This window comes from Ailuropoda melanoleuca, chromosome 14 (genome assembly GCF_002007445.2).
Source record: "Ailuropoda melanoleuca isolate Jingjing chromosome 14, ASM200744v2, whole genome shotgun sequence".
NCBI classification, from domain to species: domain Eukaryota; kingdom Metazoa; phylum Chordata; class Mammalia; order Carnivora; family Ursidae; genus Ailuropoda; species Ailuropoda melanoleuca.
Genome location: NC_048231.1, coordinates 3861824 through 3882191, shown reverse-complemented (window position 1 = coordinate 3882191; position 20368 = coordinate 3861824). Strand labels below are relative to the sequence as shown.

Genomic DNA, 20368 nt, shown 5'->3' with positions numbered 1-20368 from the left:
AGAGATCTCTTGGAGCAGCGCTAGAGTGCCTGTGCGTTCACACGACGGCGGGAGTTTACGGGCGAGCTGCTTTCTGCAACCTACGTCCTCGCCCTTGTCCCTAAGCCGTCCTGTTGGAGTCTAGGCTTGTCTCTCAGACAGGAAACAAGAAACAGATGATGTGCTCAAAAGGAAAGTGTGGAAAAGAAACTTTACACGATGTAATAAGCAAGGTTTAAGGAAATCACTGAGGACCAGTGAAGTACCCGCCCGGCCAGTGCACGAGTCCGCTAGGGCTGCCGTAACTAAACAGCACAGACTGGGTGGCTTCAACACTAGAAATGTACTTGCTCATAGTTCTGGAGGCCAGAAGTCCAAGATCAAGGTGTTGGCAGGTTTGGTTTCTTCTGAGGCCTCACTCCTTGGCTTGCAGATGGGTGAACGTCTTTCCACTGTGTCCTCACATGGTCTTTCCTCCAGGCATGGGCATCCCTGGTGTCTCTTTGTCCAAGTTCCCTAATCTGATAAGGACGCCAGTCAGATTGGATGAGGGCCCATCTAAGGGCCCCATTTTAACTTAATCACCTTTTCTAAGGCCCTATCTCTAAGTCCAGTTATATTCTGAAGTTTTAGGGGTTAGGGCTTCAACATATGAATTTGGGAGAGGGCACAATTTAGCCCATAACAGCTAGTAACAATGAAGGAGAGGTAGTTATCATTACACTACGACTGAAGGGGCCAAGAGGAAGCCCCCAGCAAGAATGGCTACATGGAGAGGGCCAAATGATAGGAGTTGCACCTTTGGAAGAGAGGTGCAGCTAAGATGGTCTGGCAGAGAGGGGGTGTGGAGGGGTGATTACCCTGATGTCACTTTCCTCTCCTCTCTGACTTCTCACAATTGTCTTTCTTTGGCTGAGCCCAATGGGAAGCCAGAGGCAAGCAAACCCACTGACACAGTCCACAGGGGTCCCCCTCCCTGACTGAAAGCAGGGTGGGAAAGGGTCAAGGGGCAAGTATGAGGTACTCGGCATGGCTTACAAACTGAACACTAAAGTCTGCTCTGAAGCAATGGTGATTTACAAGAGGCACATCCAATTGCCTGGTTTTTCAATTATTCCTAGGTATGTTCAATAGTGAGAGAACACTGGGAAAACAACTATGTCTATAGGGTCATTCTGAGGAGACGTTTCCCCAGAAAACAGTCTTCGGAGATGTCTTCTCTAGGGTTGGGGCCAGGGGTGTACATTACTTAAGCAGAGAAGGGTCAGGGATGACCGGCATTTCCACCCTCTTCTCAGAGCCCTTCCAGTCAGAGTCTAGGTGTGTTCATGGCTGCATCTGATCATGTTCATGGCTGCATCTGATCACGCCTCTAGGCCTTTACCTGTGCCACTCCCTCACCTGGAGTGCCCTCCACACTCCTTTTCACAGGCCAACTCTTACTTATTCTTCAAGAGGGGCATCCATTCCCAGAACCCTTTCTTGGACTCTCAGGGCCTGGATATGTGCCCCTCAGTGAGCTGCCATCAGAGCCAATGTTATCCCCATTGTAATGCTTGTTTGCTTGACTAAAACAGATGCTCACAGAATGAGAAAGCCCACTGGGGGGACCCATGGCAACAGGCCTCGGTCCAAAATCTAAATCAAGGCAGTTGGCAGGACTGAGGGACATACTCTGAACTTCTGTAAGGTAAGGAGACTCTTATTGCAGATGTAATAGTTTTCTTGTTTTAGCCATGTGCCAGGGGTCAACAGCAAGTGATGGTGGTGGTCACCCCAAGATCTCAACATTTTAATATGCTTTAGGCAGGACACTGCATATACAAGGGTGGAGTGGGTTATCCATCTGTCTATCCATCCATTTATCCATCCTTCCATCCGTCTATCCATTCATCCGTTGGAGCAGACCCAGGGGCCACTGTGCAAGGCGGTCAGCGGGTTCAGAAAAGCATAAGCGGTGGTCCCTGCGCCGCCATTACTGCCAGCCGAGGAACAGAAAGAGCGCATGCGCGCGTGGGGGATGACACAGCACTACCGCGTGCTCCTCTGCGGCGGCTCCCCGAGGCCCACCCTGCCTCGCCCGGGCTGTGCTAAGTGGTACACTTCTCCACGGTTCTGTAGCCTGCCTCAGTGCTTCAGAACTGGCCTTGGGAATCCGTCCTCCATCCTGACTCTGACCGGCTCCGACCTTGGCCAGTTAATCTCTGTGAAGCGATCTGATCGTCTGTAGAACGGAAATAATAGTGCCTTTGGCATCGGATTGCTGTGAGAGTAAAATGAACAAGTAGCACAAATTAAATACTCAGCAATTGCCTTATTTTATTGACAAAAGTACTTAGGGATTCAGGAGAAGAATCGCCATGGGCTGGGTGGTCAGGAAAGGCTTGGCGGGACATAGAAACTTGAATTGGGCCTGGGAAGGTGGGTTTGGAATGTCTGTGGATGGTGAACAAAAGGATGGGTCAAGCAATGACCCCAAAACACTGGCCAAAGGAAAGTCATCCCCCAGCCTCTGGGCTCAGACCCTTGTCCAACTTACTTTGGTTTTTACTCCTCAGTCGAGCCTCCCACGTCAGGCAACCACCCCCTCACAGCCCCAGCTTCCAGGTCTGGCTAATTCCCCTTCTGCTCAAAACCTCCGTGATTTGCTACATGCCATGTGGCCCTCTAATTCCATCCCAAGGCTCCAGAGGTGCAGATCTGCAAACCAGCGTGATTCGCCACCAGTGCTGGCTTCCCGTTCAGCATATAAATCTACTGCCTCGGATTACCTCATGCCAGAAAACCGAAATCCAAGTCAGATGGTTAAAGCATTAATAGCAGTGAGTGTTGTAAAGACTCAACAATGCGAACCTTCCCAAAATGAACCATCCTGACCTCCCTTGCGCTGACAATGCGTGTGTGACATCATGTGTAAATGAGCCTTAAATTTGAACCAGGTGCCGAGAGCTGTCTGGCGTCTCCTGGCTGCTGTATTAACCACTAACATGCACAGGGGGATTCTGAGGCAGTAAAATGAAGCGAGACCTATGGCAGTGACCAGCGCTGGGCCGCTGGGCCGAGGCAGCTGTGGCAGTGAATATTCAAATCACGCCCACCCTGTTGGGCCCAGGCCTCCAGGCCCTGTAAAGCTTATTTCCGGAGGGTTGGGGAGCCTGGGGAATTTGGCTGGCTTCACTCAGTGACAGAGCTCCTCCATGCAAAGCAATCCATTCTGACTCGATTCCCAGGCTTGATTCTGAGCTGTTTTGATTTGCATCCATAAGGTAGGACTCTTCAGAGTCCTGAAGCAGCAGCTGGTGACAAAGTTGGTCATGCAGGGACAGGCAGCCTAGGAGACATTTTTGGAGGGCACAAGTTCCAAAGGAAGAGGGTCAGCTCCAAATCCTCAGGTGCTATGGTTTCTGCTGGGCTGGAACCTGGAGAGAGAAGCGGGCCTTTGTCTGTCTGGCATCACAGATTCCCTCAGCGGGGCCTCTCCCCACAGCAGGTTACATGACCAACAGGCTCTAGAGATCACTAAACAAAATTTGGAGGGATGGAATTAGGCGTGTATGTGACCCGCCATTGTTAGTCGTAGCTCTGACAGAGTGGATGAAGCAGGGTAAAAGTGAGTTAGGAAGAAATTAAGCCTGGATACAATTAAGGGTTTGGATTTTTTTTTTTTTAATGCTGTTTGTGGTGCCCAATCCCAGGTTATTAAGAGCATTACCATGTTACTAGCTTGCATTCCTATCATCACTAGAAATTGGAGGCCCATAGAAACTGGAGACACTGAGGATAGAAAGGCGGCTTATGAAATAATTGCTGTCTTGGTGGGGACTGTTCTAGAAACTCTAAACATGCTGGTGAAAAGAAGCTGGAGCCAAAAAGAGGTGAAAACCCACACTCCACAGACCCTATAGGTCTTCAGCCCCAAAGAAATCCTGTGTTGTTGAGGGCAAGGTTTTAAACCGCCAACACTCACCAAGTGCGCTGCACTGTACTGTGAAGTTGGGGGGAGGGGATGGGAGGCAGGTCCCGGACAGAGGATATAAAGGGGCTGCTAGAGATAGTACCTTTCTTAAAGCCTATTACAGTGTGGTTAGATGTAAATATACAAGAATTTGTATACTTCATAATGTAAAGAAAGTAAATGCAGCACCAATATGTTAAGGATGGGTTTCCTGAATAATGGAGCAAATAGTTTCATGATGTCATAGTCTTATAAGTCCTTCCAGAAGAGGCAAGTATAGAGTTAGGTTTTGAGGAAGAGGAGGAACTTTTTTGAAAGAGAACACAGCATGAATGGCTTGTGCAAAAGTGTGGAGGCAGAACCCATGGAGAGTGCCTTAAGATGCCAGGTGTCTTCATAGGATCTGAGGGCATGAGGAGTTTCCCACAACTCCAGAAAAAGTTCCTGGTGCTCCCTCGAGCTGAGACTTGGAACAAATTAAGTGTAGGGTTTTAGATGACCGGCCCTTGAAGGCTGAAAGTGTTTTTTTTCATAGAGCTTTTGGAAGATAATGATGGGGATCGTCAATGCAGAGAGGAAATTAAGATCACTTTTGGAACATGTCTTATTCAAAAGCCCTCAACCAAGACTCTACCTTTTGTTTGATTTTAAAGTCCAAACTCAGGGGTGCCTGGGTGGCTCAGTTGGTTAAGCGTCCAACTCTTGATTTTGGCTCTGGGGATCGTGAGATCAAGCCCCATATCTGACTCTGTGCTGTGCATGGAGCCTGCTTAAGATCTTCTCTCTCCTCCTCCCCCATCCCCTCCCCTGCTGCTCACATGGGTGTGTGCTCTTGCTCTAAAAAAAAAAAAAAAAAGTCCAAATTCAGCCTCTCTTCCAGAATTCTCTACAACTAGGATCCTACCCTTCAGCTTTATTTCTCAGACTGCTCATTACATCTTTACTCCTGACAAAATTTTTGTCATTTCTGAAAGACACCTTTTACTTTTTTATGCATTTATTTTCTTTCCAAGTGGAAATGTATTCTTCCCATATCATCTCTACTTTGGTTGTCCTGCAGTTTTGCTCAGCTGTTACTTCCTCCGCAAAATCTTTCTCATTCACCTAGAAGGCCATGAGCCTCCATCCCCATGAACTTGTCCAGCGGAGCTTTTAATGATCCTATTACTCAACAAGCTGTGTCATTCCTTCAACAAGTGTACAGTGATGTGTAGTGCGCACATGGCATGTGCACTATGGCCAAACCCTGTCCTCCTGGATATTACAATCCTAGTTGTTGTATACAGTTTGCCTCTATTGGGTTGTGAGCTCCAGGAGTGATTTACCAACTAAAGGATAATTACTATGTGTACTGAATGATGCCATGTACCTATGTGACAAAATCATCCACTCACAAATGAGGTTGGAAATGGAGATTAAGAATTTTCTCTCGTCAGAATAAAGTTTTAAGTTGCTAGAGTATGGTTCTCTGACTTACTGAAAGCAAGTTTCTTTTTGTTTTACTAGTGAAGTGACAACATTGTGAAATGTTTAAGTAACTGAGTCTGGGAGTGATTAGACAACTTTTGGGGGATTTGATTGAGAAAAAAATCTGGGAAAACCATTTTTACTTTGACATTAAAATGCATGAATGCAACTCTATTTATTTAGTCTGGTTAGCTAATAAGTTGAGAACTATTCTGGATGAGTGAAAGCAAAGAATTTATTTGAATGCAAATGAATGACAAATCTTTAGACAAAGACATGGGGAGTATCCAAGTATTTTGCTTCCCTGTGAAATGTAAATATTATCATGGTATAATCATTACTGATTGACTCTCGCTGTAACATATAAACCTATGAAGCTTTATAGTAGAAATGCTATTTTTCCTAAATGCTGAAATGTTGGCCAAAGTTTGTAAATTTGTAAACCACAAATTATTTAGATATTTTTCCTTTTCAAAGCTTAGGATCAGCAATTACTGGGGAGAAAGCCAACTAAAAAAAAGGGGGGGGATATATGGCAAGTTTTTAATAAATATAGGCCTATTGAATTTAAAGGATTGTATTACATTCTTATGCTATACTATGATCTTCCTTTTTTATATTAAAGGATAGTGATGATAGGTGGCAAGTTTTTTCCTAATGCCCTCCATCAATTTGCAAAATAAAAAGTTGGCAATCTTAGGTCTAAGGATCCCAAAGAAATCCAAAGTCTGGAAAACATTGAATCAGATCGCTGATGGTCTGAGCTATATTTGGATTTTTAAAAATTTTATTTGTAGAGAGTCACAGAACACAGAATTGGATTTCTAACACTGTTTTTAAGGTGTCTAAGTTTTTGCAAAGTGATTGACAAACATCGGAAAACATTCCCGCTCTACCAAAAGCCCACATACCTTTCCTTTGCAGAGAATTTCCTCTGAAATACTTAACAAAAAACAATAATGCTGTGGCAATAGACCATGACTCAGAGGACAAAGAGTAGGCCTAATGCTGTCTGGCTGGTGTGACAGAACAGACTTAGACTCAGGTGCAACATTTCAGTGAATAAAGCAGCTTTCTATACAGTTGGTGTTGACTGCGTATCTACTATTAAGCAGAACATTTTTATTGGAAAAACTCCAACAGCTGGATATATCTAACCATTAGCAGGATAGTTATGCACACAAAAACTTGTTTACATTTTGGATGTGTGACCTTGGGCAAGTTATTTAACTTCCTAACTTCTCTAAACTTTAATTTCTAATCTATTAAATGGGGGAATATAACTGTACCTACTTCAGATGACACGTGATCATGCACTTTGGCCTTGTGCCTGGTCCATCCACACATGGACCTGCTCATGATTGGTATATTATTTTATGAGACTGATGACCTCCCATTCATTTAAAATATCAAACTCCCTCCGATATAAACAGAGAACTGAGTAAGAGAACCAGGGAACTACAAAAATGGTCTTCACTCTTTCCTCATGGGGGTGCCCTTCCCTAGGGACCCCACTCCTTTTGATTCCTACTTTTATCATCCAACTAGGTGTGGGGTCAAGGGGTTCTGATCTCAAACACAAAACGCCTTAGGTTGATAGAAGACACTGGGAGACCAGTCTCTGAACTACCACATTTGGTTCTAGAGAACCCAGGGAGAGGACTGAGGGGAAGTGTTAGAAGCACAGAGCTGCCCCAGCCCTCAAGATGTACTTCTTTCAAGTTTGGTCTTTTGTCTTTAAGAGAGGCATTTCCCCACAAGGACAACTGAAGACTAATCACAAGTGATGCTAAGTCAATGAAATGACACTGGGGCACTCCAATGGCACCTGAAGGGGCCTCGCTTTGAGAGCCACGCCTAGCTGGTTCAATCACATCTTCACGGGGGTGGGGGATGGCCTCCCAGCCCTTCTGACGTCCCCAGCACTCTGGGAAGAAGCAGTGGCTTCCATCTTTTCCAGTCACCGCTGGCTCTGAAGTCACTTTTCTGAGGGTTCTGATCACCTGGCTAGCACAGATGCTATTATTCTTGCTCTGTCCCATGTGGCTCCAGGGAAGGGCTTTACACACACAATCCGGCTCACACAAGGCATTCTTGTGTATTGCTTTTATTGGTTTCAGGAGACAGAGGCAGGCAAATTAAAGCTGAATATTAGACGTTTCTGTTCGTAAAATGCCCTTCAGCCCCTTTTGCTCACAGGCTCCAGATTCCCACCGCTGGCTTAGCACCCGTAGCCTTTTTCCCTCGGTTTCTCAACCCCTAAATCCATGTTCTCTTTTACAAAGAGTGCTGTAGATATTTCTTCAACTTCCTCCTCTCCTGCCAACTCATTCTCATAAGGTCTCACCTTTTTTTAAAAAATTGAGGTGAAATTCACCTAACATAAAACTAACCATTTTACAGTTCATCGGCACTTAGTAAACTACTGGGACACCGTGGAGGCTGCATCCCCAATGACTCACCAAGACAGTTTCCTAAACAAGAACATGAAAAATACTTCCTAGTACTAAGAGAAAAAAAAATTTTTTTAAGATTATATGTTTTTAAGCAATCTTTACACCCAACATGGGGCTTAAACCTACAACCCTGAGATCAGGACTCACGCCTCCACCGACTGAGCCGGGCGCCCCCGAGAGAGACTGAGAATGCCAGCTGCTTCCCCTCCCTTGAACTCTGTTCCTCTCTTTTGGTATTTGAGGAAAAAGATGCCGTCAAACAGCTGCTTATCCGTTTGGAGAAAGAGATATAATTTGTGGGGGGGGGGGGAAATGGCTGTGAAACATTTAAAATAGATTTGTTCACAGAAGGTGGTATTTACAAAACTAATCTTCGGCTTTATTTACTATTCAATGTAGTATCAACAACTTACTTGCAAATCATTCAGCAAATATATATACATTCATGTATTTTTTATACATTACATATAAATTTAAGATTTGTTCGGCATTGTTTTGCTACATATATAAATATATGTAGCAAATATATTGTTTTGCTACATATATAAATATATATGTGGGTGGCAAAACGACGCCGAACAAATGTTAAATTTCAGTGATGGGTATATGGACGTATTATTCCAACTCAGATGTATATCTGAAATCGTTCATAGTAAAAAGTTGGGAAAAACTCACGGAGAAAAGCTTTTTATTTAGATAATTCATACTAAATGGTATAAAAATGTGTTATCCACATTTTTAGGATATGAACTTTTAGGCTATGAAGGGTGCTGGACACATGTCTGGTCTCAGCTGCAGTCCTTACACTGACCATTCAAACTGAACAAACCTGGGAACAGATCCAAGGACTGGGTGACCTGAGCAAGGATAATACGGAATCCCGAAAGAGCGAAAGCAACGACGGCAGCTCTCCTCAGGATATCAGACACATGTCACCTCCTCTCCTGGGAACAGCACACATGTAAAGGACACAACTTTCACATGGCGTTCATTAAAGCCATAAGAAAACTCCCTAAACACACAATGAAGTAAGACTTAGCAAATATTTACTGAGCACCAATTGAGTAAACTTATGGTATTAGGTGTTGTGTACAAGCTAATATGTGCAGGACATGGTTTCTGTTTGGAATGGAAAACTGGGGTTAATGACAACTGAGTCAGGCACAGAAGGTACTTAAATGTGAAAAGCTAAATAACACCGCAAAATTTAAAGAGTAATTATTACATTGTTGGTGAAAATGTAAGTCAGTAAAACCTTTAATGGAGGGCAATTTAGTAATATCTATACAAATTAGAAATGTGCATACCCTTTGACTCAGAATTCCAGTTAAAAAAGGGTAGGAACGAAATACTATGCAGCTGTTAAGCAGAGTTAAGCAGTTTTTTTTTGTTTTTTTTTAAAGTAGGCTCCACGTCCAGCACAGAGCCCAACATGGGGCTGGAACTCACAACCGTGAGATCAAGCAAGACTTGAGCTGAGATCAAGTCCAATGTGAAACTGATTGAGCCACGCAGGTGTCCGTAGGCAGCCTGATATGTATTGATACACAATAACTCCAAAACAAAATGTGAAAGCAAACATAGACAAGTGGGACTACATCAAGCTTCTGTGCAAGAAAGGAAACAATCAAGAGAGTAAAATGTCAACCTACAAATGGGAGAAAATATTGCAAACCATATCTTTTATCTGATAAGGAGTTAATATCCAAAATATATAAGAACTCCAACAACTTAATGACAAAAAAACCCCAAATAACTCTATTTAAAAATGGCCAAAGGACTTGAATAGACATTTCTCCAAAGGCATACAAATGGCCACTGGGCATATGAAAAAATGCTCAATGTCACTGTTAAGAAAATGCAAATCAAAACCATAATGAGATATCATCTCACATCTGTTTGGATAGTTATTATTAACAAAAAAAAATCAGAAAACAACAAATGCTAGTGAGAATGTGGAGAAATTGGGACCCCCATGCACTGCTGGTGGGAATGTAAAATGGCGCAGCCACTGTGGAAAACTGTATGGAGGTTCCTTAAAAAATTAAACAGAATTTACCATATGATCCAACAATATCACTTCTGTGTTTTTATCCAAAAGAACTGAATGACGTACTCGTACCATCATGTCTATTACAGCATTATCCACAATAGCCAAGAGGCGGAAACAATCTAAATGTCCACAAATTAATGGATAAAGAAAATGTGGTATGTACATACAATGGAGTATTATGTAGCCTTAAAAAAGGGAATCCTGCCATATGCTGCAACATGGATGAAACTTGCAGACATTATGCTAAGTGAAACAGTCACAAAAGGCCAAATACTGCATGATTCCACTAAAGCAGTCAAACTCCTATAAGCAGAAAGTAAAATGATGATTGCCAGGGCTGGGAGAAGGGGAAAATGAGGGTTTTTGTTCAGTGGACATACAGTTTTAGTCATGCAAGATAAAAAAGCTCTACAGGGGCGCCTGGGTGGCTCAGTCGTTAAGCATCTGCCTTCGGCTCAGGGCGTGATCCTGGCGTTCTGGGAGCGAGCCCCACATCAGGCTCCTCCGCTAGGAGCCTGCTTCTTCCTCTCCCACTCCCCTTGCTTGTGTTCCCTCTCTCGCTGGCTGTCTGTCTCTCTGTTGAATGAATAAATAAAATCTTAAAAAAAAAAAAAAGCTCTACAGATCTACTGTATGTATAACAATGTACATATAATTAACAATACTACTATATTACTGTACACTTAAAGGTTTACTAAGAGGACAGAGTTCCTGCTCTTTTTTACAATTGAAATTATATATATATGTATACATATCTTTAAATATCTCTATCACTAAGTAAAAAGAAGTCAAGATGCAGAGGACTGCATGTAGTATGCCAACATCTGTGTGTGTATGTGTGTTGTGTGTTCTATATAAATATATACTTACCTAGGCTTAGAGTATATTTTGCAAAGACACAGAAAGCTGTGAGAGTGGTTGCTTCAAAAGAGGAAAACTGGATGCTTGGGGCAGATAATGAAGGAGGGAAATTTTATAACATTTGAATTTGTACCAATTAAATTTAAATATTACCAATCAAAAAATCTAACACAAAGTAATTTATAAAAAATAATAAATATAAGGTACTAAGGACACATACCAAAAGAATTATCTAGATAATAAGAGATAAGCTGGAATGGAGAATGAAGTATTTACAAGGTGGAATTTGAGCCGGGCCCTGAGGAAGGGAAGTGTTTAGGCAGGCAGAGGAGAGGAGTAAGGACAGGACAGGATGGGTGTGTAGGTAGTCAGAGTGGGGAGGGAAGGAGAGTAGGAGAGAGGAAGTAAACATGGAGAAGCAAGGTAACGAAAGGCAAATCAAGTGCCAGACAGTGAGACGGTTTCAGTGTACCATAGGATGTAGGTAAGAGAGAAAAGAACGAAACAGTTTAGTAGATGATGCAGGGGATGGTGGGACTAATATGGTGGGCAGTAGGGAGCCACCGCAGGCTCTTGCACAGGGAAGTCATAGTATGAAAGCAGGATTCCAAGGAGATCAAGGGACACTACAAGACAGACAACTGTTAGAAGGCTGATGTAGCAAACCAGTGGGTGCCCATGACAATCATCGGGGGAGCGTTACAAATCTGTATCGATGCCTGAGTCTCAGCCGCCAGAGATTCTCATTTAATTGGTCTGAGGTAGAGCCTGAACACCGTCATTTTCGAAAGCTCCCCAAGTGGTTCTAAAGAGCAGCACGGCTTGAGAAGAACTGTAATAATCCAGGCACAAAGGGATGAAGGCTAAGGTTCAGGTACTGGCAGGAGGTGGGGGACAGGATAAAAGCAAATCTAGGAGACATTTCCAAGGAAGAACCGATGTGGTGACGGACTGGAGGTAAAGAGAGAGAAGACGGAGAGTCCGTTAGATTTATGCATTCATTCAACAAATATTTATCAAGTCACTCCCAAGTACCAGCGGCCACTCTAAACTCTCAGGATTTAGTGATGAACAGGACAGACAAGTCCCAGTTCTTAACAAACTTGCAGCCCGGCGGGCACAGACAGCGGGCGAGACCCCCCAGGAGGGGCCCAGCAACAGGGCGGCGACAAAGCACTGCTGCGCACCGGGGGCTGCTCGTTCATGTAAAGGGGCCAGGGATGACCTCTCTGGGCCAGTGACACTTGAGCTGCTGCTTGAATGAGGAGAAGTCAGGCTTGCAAAGGTCTTTGAAGAGAATGTTCTAACTAGGAAGAACGGTAAGCGGGTGGGAACAAGCTTGGTGTGTTCGAGGCACGGAACGGCTGGCTGGCTGCAGGAGAGTGAGAGCCAGATACGAGGCCAGGTCAGAGAAGTAAGTCAGCATAGACCAAGCAGAGTCTTGTAGGCCATGACACAGTTTTCATTGTCAGTGAGATGGGAGGCCCTGGGAGGAAATTATGCAGAGTAATGACATGATCTGCTTTACATTTTTTAGCAACTACTTTGGCCACAGTGTGAAAACGGACTGCAGGTGGCAGGAACGGAAGCAAGAAAAGTAGCTGGAAGGACAGATTAGAACATGGTGAGTTTAGGTAACGGTGTGGTATCCAAGCAGAAATACCCCAGGACAACTAGAAATGTGGGAAATAGGTGAGAATCCAGGTTGTACCTACTGACTTGGGAGACACTTCCAGAAGGACTGAAGAAATGCAGGTTAGATGACACTACAGGACGATAACTTTACCCAAAAGAGAGATTAATAACAACATGGAAGAAAAGTCTCTAGTGGTGGGCTGCAGGGCTCTAGTTCGTCTTGTCTCACTGAACATCTTTATCTGTGAATGGGATAAAGAAATGGCAGGATCATGAAGGATGTCAAAAAGCAGGGAATAATGATGCACTGGAATCAAAACTCAAAAAAATCTCAACTGCTGAAAGGACGAGCCAAAGTTAACAAGACAGAGTTTAACATATATCGATAGATAACAGGTGTGTGTGTATGAATATGTGTATGTATATATGTAATATAGATTCCTTCATACTTAAAAAAATTAAAATCAAGTACAAGACCTAGTTCACTTAAGAGAGACCTGGAGCTTTTACTGACCACATACTTTACAAGCATATGAAGTGTACTGCCAACATGAAAAAGCCAATGTAAAATCAGAGTATGGTGACACTATTATAAAACTACAAAAATTATTTTTCTGGGGAAGAATATACCAGTAGTGAAAATAAACTGCACTGATCAGGAATATTTCTAGAATATTATTTTCTGATAGGACTACTGAGTAGGGGGCTGAAGCAGAGAAGGGAGAAGAGATATGTGATTTGAGGAACAAATAAAACCACATATATTCAATTCAGTGCTCGATTGAAGCGTACTCGAGCTTTCCCCAAATATCATGTAATCTAACTTGAAGAAACAAGGTGTATTTCCCCTGGTTGAGAGAAAACTTAGTCTTCAAACATGAAAGTCTTCAGAGAATTCAGAATTAAAGAGACTTGTCCAAAATTAGACAAAAAGAGGTAGAGCTGGGATTCGAACACAGGTAAGTATGACTCCAGAATCTTAAAGAAAAAGTCTACCTATATATGTAAATATAGGAAAATACAGATACTTCTTTCCTTTGAGTTAAGTGGCTTCACTTATCGAGTCCATCTGAAAAGTTTCAATGAGAAAATTCCAGGTTTTATTTGAGCTTTTTTCAGACAAAAAATCAGGTGTCTTATTTAACCTCACAACTGTGAGGACGAGGAGTTGCACCTTGTCCCTTGTGAGGACGAGGTGCAACTCAGAGTACATACTGTGCGCTCAGTACATATTTGCTCAGTGAATTAGCCAGTCCCTCTGCTTGCGTTGTGCATTGGTCCACTAATCGATATAAGATAAACACATACAAAACAAGTGAGCAACATTTCTCTGCAAGTCTTTTTTCCTAATACCATTCCATATAACCATGTCTTCTAGTCGTCTTTTTTTTCCCCTGGTAACTCAATTTCCCTCTCCGCCCCCTTCCTTTGTCCCACAGGCGAATAAACCTCTCACTCCCACCTGTCCACCTGGCCATCCGCCAAGATGAGTCTTCCTGCTTCCCATAATTGCTCACCTTGACTGACAGCTTCACAAATGAAGACAGGGGATCATGAGGACAGTAAAAACACAGATCAGATTGTTTAGGAAGAGTGAGAAAGAGAATTCGGACTGCAACGAGGAAACCACATCCACAATATCTTTACCATCCTTCACCAAAATTTTGTTTCCCTACTTTTCTCTCTTCATTATGAGAAGACTATAGGAGGATAATGGTAGAAAAATGAATATATTGTCTGTTTAAATTAAAAGAAAACAAATTTCTCAGTACCATAAAAGGTTCTGAGAAGTTCTAAGACCAAAAATTGTGACACCTAAAATCTAGGCAGAGTTACTGGCAGGAAACAAAGTCTTTTTTCAATAGGGCTAATTCTAACACAGCCACAGAGTACGGTTAACATGCCAAGAAAATAACCAGGTTAAAATGAATTGTTTTGAGTCCTTTTGTTTCTCACATCTATTCTCCATCTCTGTATACCATACTGGCAATGTCAGCAGTAGAGACTCCACACCCAGCTACCCACAGATTATCTGGTAACCTGATCTGCAAATACACAGGATACGAATGGAGAAGAGAAAAATCTGTTTACCTTAAAAAGAGATCTTTCAAATTCAGTAACATCTCATACAATGCTCACCATTTCATCTGTGCTCACAGAACCTTACCCTTAGGCTCCAAAATGAATCGTTTCAGAGTCAGATGGCTATAGCACTTCCACGAATGGGGAGAATACACATTTCAAATACAAAATAGTACCAATGCAAAGGTCACATGGAGAAAGAAATGAATCTTTCCCCAACTGATCTCTGTTCACTTCAGAGACCACTCCCCAAATGGGGGGGGGGAGAAAAAAGTTCTTAAAGGTGGATGCTTTCTATGTGGGCAAATATAGAACGTGAGATTTTGCAAAGGTAAAAAAGGTTTCTAGAAGCACATGAAGGCCAATGATTAGATCATAACCCATTTAAAGGCATGTGTAAAGTTTACCTGAAAATGGATGGTATGCTTCTGCTTTTCCATTGGTGCATTTAGCAGGTACTAAACTTATATTTAGAAGGTGTCATGGAGAAGAAACAGAGGAGCAAACAAAGCCAGAGAGGTTGGGCTGATCTGGTAAGTTGCTACCCATCAAATACCAGTTAGGAATTGCCACAGTAGAGAATCTATGGTAATTTCTAGACTGCAGCTGTCTACCTAGATTGTGCTGAATTTCAGATTCTGCTTCTAGATGGAAAGGGAAAAAAAAAAACACACAAAGATTTCCAGACCTTGGGTGTTTAAAGAGCCCTTCACACAGTAAATCAACCTATTCCTGTCTTGTTTTCTCCGCAGCCAGACTGAAATAATACAGCACCAGCAGAGGTGTGAATTACCCCCATTCATCTTAATGGAGTGTTAACTTCAAAGGCTTGTTTTAACCATTTAAATGCTAAGCTCATGAGTAAACATTCTGTTAAAAAAAGGTACAATTTAAACATTCACCCTCAACATATGAAAGTAATTTATATTCTCAGCACTTCGTCTTTTAATTTAGCAAACAAGTCTCCAAGTGTTAGAAAAGTATATATTTTGTGCTTTACTTAGTTTTATTTTAAATAGTTCTTACCTAATAAATTATGAACATTAAGCCCATAATGCAAGGACCTATATTTCCCAGGAAAAATTCAGCGGAGTACTTGAACAAGGTTTTTTGGTAATCCTGGTGAAGGGGACACTGCTCTTACCTGCCATTTTATTAGCTTCCTCCAAACTCCTGGGGAAGCTATGACTCCAAACAGGCCATTAGATAGATAAGGCAGAATATTCAAGTGAAATAATAATTTTAAAAAAAAAACAAAAAACTCTTCCACAAATATTTTCACTTGATATCAACTAATTGCCAAACCTCTCATGATCCTATCCCATGAGCAGGTGACAAATGTATTAACTGATGCCCAGCTGTCATCACACTTAACATTTGCCCCAGGGGGCATCCTTGCATCTGTTGCAGATTTAGGGTTATTTTGGTATCACTGGAAATAGATTTATGTAAGCAGCTGAACACCTATTTGTATTTGGATCTATAATTTCATAAACAGAAAAAAAGGACAAGAATTAGCTTATCAGGGGCACCTGGGTAGCGCAGTCGTTAAGCGTCTGCCTTTGGCTCAGGGTGTGATCCCGGCCTTTCGGGATCGAGTCCCACATCGGGCTCCTCCACTGGGAGCCTGCTTCTTCCTCTCCCACTCCCCCTGCTTGTGTTCCCTCTCTTGCTGGCTGTCTCTCTGTCACATAAATAAATAAAATCTTTAAAAAAAAAAAAGAATTAGCTTATCAGATTGATGGGCTCTGGCTGACCTGAAGCCCCATGGAAAGCCATGCCTGGCTGTGCCCCTGGGACCAGCCTAAGTGCCCAGTTTCAGGAAGATATTAGTAGAAGAGTACAGCAGGGGCAGAACTGTGGGAAAACACTACAAAGAGTGCGCGTGGGGCCAGTTCCCCTGTGAATGAAGGGTACAGAAAGATTCTAAACATATTAGCTGTGCAAGATGCAAGATGAAGAAATTCCACGCCCCTGATTGAAAGCAAATTTATTTTACCGGTCCAAATGAAGGGATGGGGAAAAGTGGATAAATATCTGATCTATTAAAAGAGCCTGTTTTGGTCTGCACCTAATTTATACAAGGTCATTTAATCCTCTCAACACAACCCTGTATAATTGGTTTTAACTCCATTTAATACGTATGTGAAAGTGGAGGCTTAGAGAGGTTAAGTACTTTGCCTAAACTCACTGAGATTTGAACCTAAGTCTTTCTACCCCCCAAACTTGGACTTTTTCCATTATACTACGCTGATCCCCAGTTGCCAAAGAAATATCTTAACTCAATAGATAAGCTCTGTTGTCAATTTTTCAGCCCATTTCCTAAGTGGGAAGCAAGGGGGCACCTGCAAAAGTGTATATTTCCGTATATGCAAATTGTACTTTGCATGCAATTCCCTACTTTACATGTGCACAGGGGTAGAATTACATTTTTACTGATACACCCTGGCTTTGGTAGGCTGCTAACAAGGTGCCCTTTACATAGAACACTCATGGGGAGGAGAGATCTAGCTTCTGGTTTCCAACCAGAAATAAGCCACATCAAGGGGAAACCATGATTTACAACCCCCACACAAAATATGATATAAATCATCACTATTTGCCTCTGTTTGCCAAGTAGAAATTCACGTGTTTTAGTGACAAATGAGAAAGCTCAGAGAACTTCCAAATCCACAGCCAGTCATCACAGCTCTATCTCATAATGAACAACAGGAAAATCACAAAAGTTCCTTAGAGAAGATTTGGAGGCAGGGCAAAATACCAAATGAAATAATCCCACAGTTTGGTTATTAGTGATTAATGTTGACAACATTAACCCACAGCTAACATTCAATTTTGTGTTAAGCTCAATACACCGATTTCTTAAAAAACAAACAAATGAAAAATTGACCCAGTATATTTAGTAACATTAAAAACTTCTGCTTTGCCACAAACACTTTTGAGAGAATGGAAAGGCAAGCCACAGACTGGGAGAGAGTCTTTGCAAAACACATTATCTGATAGAGGACTGGTATCTAAAATACAACTCAACAAGGAGAAAACAATCCAATTAGAAAATGGAAGAAAGATCTGAACCTCACCAAAGAAAATATACAGATGGCAAATAAGCATATGAAAAGATGCTCAACATCATATGTCATTAGGGAAATGCAAATTGAAACAACGAGATACAACTATACACCCATTAGAATGGCAAAAATCCAAAACACTGACAACACCAAATGCGGGCGAGGATACGGAAGAACAGGAATTCTCATTCATCGCTGTCAGGAATGTAACGTGTTACAGCCAGTTTGCAAGGCGGTTTGGCAGTTGCTTAGAAGACTAAACATATTCTTACCATATGATGCAGCAACTGTGCTCTTTGGTATTAACCCAAATAAGCTGAAACTTAGAGTCACACAAAAACCTGCACGTGAATGTTGATGGCAGCTTTATTCATAACTTTGAAAGCAACCAAGAGGTCCTTCAACAGGTGAATGAGAAAACAAACTGGCACATCCCTACAGCGGAGTATTATTCAATGATAAAAGGAAATGAGCTGTATGAAAATACACGGAGGAAACTTAACTGCATTTTGTGAAGTGAAAGAAGCCAGCCTGAAAGGTTAGATAATATATAATTCCAACTATATGACAATCTAGCAAAGGCTCACAGGGAAAGCCTCATAGTTTTTATGAAGTCAGTCAAGAGATCTGTGGTTGCCAATGCTTGCATCAATAGTGAACTCTAAGGGAAACTATGTACGTTAGTTAATAATACTGTATCAATACTGCTTCATCGAGTGTAACAAATGTACCACACTGACACAAGATGTCAACAATATGGGAAACTATGGGTGTGCTCGCGGTGAGGGGAAACAGAAGAACTCTGTACGTTCTGCTCAATATTTCTGTAAACATTAAATCTACCCTAAAAAATAAAATTTATTAATTAAAAAAAACCCACAAAGATTGACCTAATATATCGAAGAACATTTTGAATTTCTTATTTTAATTAAAACTGTTATAAACCCACTTTCCCCTACCTATTTCTATTTTGTTCTGCTTTTCTGTTAATCATGTTTACAAAAATGTTTACCTGTATAAAAAGGATTTACCCAAGGTAAATCCAGAATTATCCCTTCCAGAATTATTCCTTTTTTGCACACAGAGGTAAATTATTCTTCATAAGAAGGAGGAAAATATTTCTTTCATTTATTAATCCAATTAAAAATGATTAGTGCTAAACTAAAATTCCCAACCAAAATTCCAAAGATGAGCAAAACAAAAGCCTGTGGAAATAAAAAGATAAAGAACAATTAGAGTATTTTAAATCTCCACCTTCTCCAATAAAGTATGTTATAGTTCAAAATACATTAACTTTCTTAATGTAGATAAAAGAGTCAATTATAAAACGACAATTTATTTCTTAAAATAGAATTCTTGAAAGAAATAATAAACAAAAGCTAACCTACCCCAAGCTTTTTCCATGAGAGAAAATCCTCTCTGCTAAGTTTAAGATAAAATAATCCTGGGAATACAAAAATCAAACATGTTGATGTACTGGAACCTTTGAACGAAAGAAAAAAAAAAAGAGGATATTGCCAGATTAGATGTGAGGCTGGATGACAATTTTATCCATTTTGTTTCATGGGATTTTTTGAAAGAGAAAACTTACCAACTATACCAAATACATTCTTAATGTCAGGGACATATAATGCAAGTAAAACAATGATAATATTGAGTGCTAGAGTGATCAAAGAATGGCGAGTCCATGAGAATGGAAAGTTGGAGAAAAACATCATCATTAAAGCTTTCCTTGCCTGTATAACAGAAAAAGAAACAGATTTAAGCAAAGAAAAAGTGTCAAAGCCAAAATCCTTGCTTAGGGAAACATAGGTACAGTACAGTAACCATGATATTCTTGTCCCCTATACCATTTAGATTTTAAAAACACAGCATAAACTATTATCATAAAGTGTTTATGACTCATAAACTAAGATACACCTTTCTGTGTGAGCTTCATAAAAAATTATTTTGTTTTAATTCTTGAAGAAGTGTTCATATTCAATTTCTCTAGGTGGCTTAATTTTCAAAATGACCAACAATAACACTGTGTGATGAAATCTCAGAGAATCATTTTCATTAAATTCATACATAGAAGAACAAAAGGTTAAAGTAGAAAAAGAAATCATGCTATGGGAAAGAAACACCATTTACTATTTTATTTTACATTACCTGTTTCATAGCATGTAAATATAAAAACTAGTTCATGACACTTCCCACTGCCAAGGCGGGCAGCAGGCAGTCTCGCGTCACACCAATATTCACACACCACCCCCCACCCCCACTCCCGCCGAGGCATGCCTGGCAGAGCCGTCCACACAGGGGGTGGGCCAAAGATCTTGAAGGCCTACTTCTTAGGAAGCTCACTGTTTAGGGGTTCAAGACATTCATGCAGAACCATTCATACCTAAAGCCTCTGTTTCCATTTTCTCAGAAATTCTTACATATGGCAACTACATGCAAAATGAAGATCTGTTCTGCCCCTTAATTATAATTCTACAGCAAATAAAATATTTTGACTAAGATTAAATTAGAATGTCTATGTGAAAACAAATCTACAATAAACCAGAAGGAGCTTATTTTTTTTGCTGACCTGACTTTTGGCTTATTTTTTTTGCTGACTTGACTTTTGCCTCTTCATGCACATTCTTTGGAAAACAGAATACAGAATTAAAGAGGGGGAAAAACCCGAAACTTTAGAAGAACCATAGTCTCTAAATTGGAAACAATGCTGTGGGAGAGCGTAAATCTAAACTAAATCTCAAAAAGCACAAATTAGCTTAGTGGTTCACTGTTATTTCTGTGCTTTCATGGGGCCATATGCAAGTATGAG

The 20368-nt window shown here is 41.3% G+C and overlaps 1 protein-coding gene across 3 annotated transcripts in view; it reads right to left on the bottom strand.

Annotated features, from left to right (window-relative positions):
- Nucleotides 1-2870: 2870 nt before the first annotated feature.
- SLC38A6 (solute carrier family 38 member 6) overlaps nt 2871-20368 on the bottom strand; it is a 79718-nt gene continuing 62220 nt past the window's right edge. The window contains exons 14-18 of one of the 3 annotated variants that reach the window (XM_019800086.2): nt 19148-19292; nt 18945-19039; nt 18569-18761; nt 12483-12648; nt 2871-3398 (exon numbers count right to left, since the gene is read on the bottom strand). In XM_019800086.2, the coding sequence (XP_019655645.1) occupies nt 18681-18761; nt 18945-19039; nt 19148-19292 (321 nt within the window). In that variant the 3' untranslated portion in view covers nt 2871-3398; nt 12483-12648; nt 18569-18680. Of the gene's footprint in view, nt 3399-12482; nt 12649-18568; nt 18762-18944; nt 19040-19147; nt 19293-20368 lie in introns of those variants that run through there. The other 2 variants (XM_002913032.4, XM_034641962.1) reach the window with 2 other exon arrangements.